The sequence below is a fragment of the Tachysurus fulvidraco genome, chromosome 20 (genome assembly GCF_022655615.1).
Source record: "Tachysurus fulvidraco isolate hzauxx_2018 chromosome 20, HZAU_PFXX_2.0, whole genome shotgun sequence".
Lineage (NCBI taxonomy): Eukaryota > Metazoa > Chordata > Actinopteri > Siluriformes > Bagridae > Tachysurus > Tachysurus fulvidraco.
The window spans coordinates 475,409-477,908 of record NC_062537.1 but is presented as its reverse complement, the minus strand read 5'-3'; the positions used below and the strand labels follow the sequence as shown (position 1 = coordinate 477,908).

Here is a 2,500-nt window from a genome sequence, read left to right as displayed (position 1 = left end):
CATCACCTTCTTAATGTCATCTTTAGCCCTGCTTCTTGTCTCCGCGCGAACTGAGCGTCCCGACATGTTTAAATAAGATTTAAAAGTCTTGACTAACTCGTTAGCTTCCTCTTTTAGCCGCAATCGTGTCGCTCTCGCGCAACACTCACAGGATCTCGCGAGAACCCGTGACTTCCGCCTGGCACGAGCCCACCTCTTTATTTAAATAACTTGTCTTTCTGACGTGAATCTGATTAACACTTTATTTTAACACTAACGTCAACACTTCAGTCCCCAACAAACGGAATAATGTCGATTATAAACTATAAGTCATTCAACAACACTGAAATACATCAAAGTTTATTTTCAATTAATAAAATCAAACAGAAAACTGCTATAAAACACTTATTAAAGGAGCAGTTCGTGTTGAATAAACACCACCTAGAGCCCAGTGTTCAGCTCCCCTGGGTGCCGATGATGGTGTTCGGCTCCCCTGGGTGCCGATGATGGTGTTCGGCTCCCCTGGGTGCCGATGATGGTGTTCGGCTCCCCTGGGTGCCGATGATGGTGTTCGGCTCCCCTGGGTGCCGATGATGGTGTTCGGCTCCCCTGGGTGCCGATGATGGTGTTCGGCTCCCCTGGGTGCCGATGATGGTGTTCGGCTCCCCTGGGTGCCGATGATGGTGTTCGGCTCCCCTGGGTGCCGATGATGGTGTTCGGCTCCCCTGGGTGCCGATGATGGTGTTCGGCTCCCCTGGGTGCCGATGATGGTGTTCGGCTCCCCTGGGTGCCGATGATGGTGTTCGGCTCCCCTGGGTGCCGATGATGGTGTTCGGCTCCCCTGGGTGCCGATGATGGTGTTCGGCTCCCCTGGGTGCCGATGATGGTGTTCAGCTCCCCTGGGTGCTGATGATGGTGTTCAGCTCTTCTGGGTGGCGATGATGGTGTTCAGCTCTTCTGGGTGGCGATGATGGTGTTCAGCTCTTCTGGGTGGCGATGATGGTGTTCAGCTCTTCTGGGTGCCGATGATGGTGTCCAGCGCGCTCTGGGCCTCAGTGATCTGCTGCTGTAGCCGCTGCTTCACCCCAGAGTTGGTGCTCTTCTTCAGCAGGACCTGCATGTCGCTGATGGCCGCACGGTAACCGCTCACATTGTGGAAGACCCTGATGGCGCGGTCACCGCTGCTCACCAGGAAGCGGTTATTAATGTCGAATCTGAGATCAGTGATGTCTTCGCTGTGGACATCGTGGAATTCCTCCTCCAACTCACCCGAGCTCGCATTGTACATGTAAAGGTCTCGGCCGCTAGACACGGCGACCGCACGACCGTCTGGAGACAGAGCAATGCGACTCCCCTCTGATACCTGACATGGTACAGTCCGGAGCAGGTACGGGTCCTGCTGCTTCTTATACTCCACATCAGTGTCCCACAGCTTCCACGTGCCGTCTTTAGACACCGTCACCATCCTGTGAACACACACAACACACACAACTCCTAAATGCAGTGAATTATGTAGGGCATGCAAGCATGCGTGCGTGTGTGTGCGCGTGGGTGTGTGTGTGTGTGAGAGAGAGAGAGACCGACCTGCTGGAGTTGTTGGAAAAATCACAGCAGTACACACCAGCTGAATGTCCTTTGAGGTCGAACGCTCGATTCACTTCTTTAAACTCTCCTGTTTTAGTAAAACACACTTCCCAAACTTTAACATCAGGAGTAAATCCACACGCTGCCACAAACCTACACACACAGACACACAACTATAATATAGCATGGAATATTACTGAACAATATATTATTAAATCATTTATATACAAATAATGCATTGTAATAACAAATAAATAAATAAATAAATGACACGAGCAATAAATATTTTAATTATTAATTATGACTTTTTTGTTACTAAAATAAAAATTTGTAATACAAGTTTATTTAACATTTACCTATAAATTATATAGAGCCTATAAAAAAATAATGAATGAAATAAATGAAAAAATGTAATAATGTCGAATGGGTAACTGTGTGTGTGTGTGTGTGTGTGTGTGTGTGTGTGTGTGTGAGAGAGAGAGAGAGAGAGAGAGAGAGAGAGTGTGTGTGTGTGTGTGCACTGACCTGCCACAGGGAGAAACAGCAGCATGTGAGTTGGTCATCTGGTTGGTGGTGATGGAGGCCAACACGTCTCCTTTCAGGTCCCAGATGATGATGCTGGTGTCCACTGAAGCGGTCATTATAAACTTCCCTTTAACACAAACAGCAGCAGAGTCGTTTCTTCACTTTTATTCTTTACTCTCACACACACACACACACACACGACATAACACACACACGCACGCGCACACCACACCCACACGCACGCGCACACACACACACACGCACGCGCGCACACACAACACACACGAACGCGCGCAAACCAACACACACACGCGCACACACACACGCACGCGCACACACACACAACGCACGGCACACACACCACCATCGCACGCGCACACACACAGCCCGCAAGCGCACAAACAAAACGAAC

At 49.5% G+C, this 2,500-nt stretch overlaps 2 protein-coding genes across 3 annotated transcripts in view; both read right to left on the bottom strand.

The window, feature by feature from the left end:
• Nucleotides 1–143, bottom strand: part of bcl7ba (BAF chromatin remodeling complex subunit BCL7B a) — a 4,205-nt gene extending 4,062 nt beyond the window's left edge. For both annotated transcript variants that reach the window (XM_027158572.2, XM_027158573.2), the window contains exon 1: nt 1–143. This exon is cut by the window's left edge and continues 26 nt beyond it. In XM_027158572.2, coding sequence (XP_027014373.1) covers nt 1–66 — 66 coding nt within the window. In that variant the 5' untranslated portion in view covers nt 67–143.
• A 180-nt stretch (nt 144–323) lies between these two features.
• The window catches only part of tbl2 (transducin beta like 2), a 7,512-nt gene continuing 5,335 nt past the window's right edge, over nt 324–2,500 (bottom strand). The window contains exons 5-7 of the mRNA XM_027158571.2: nt 2,089–2,215; nt 1,564–1,716; nt 324–1,445 (exon numbers count right to left, since the gene is read on the bottom strand). Of these exons, the coding sequence (XP_027014372.1) occupies nt 986–1,445; nt 1,564–1,716; nt 2,089–2,215 (740 nt within the window). The 3' untranslated portion in view covers nt 324–985. The remainder of the gene's footprint in view (nt 1,446–1,563; nt 1,717–2,088; nt 2,216–2,500) is intronic.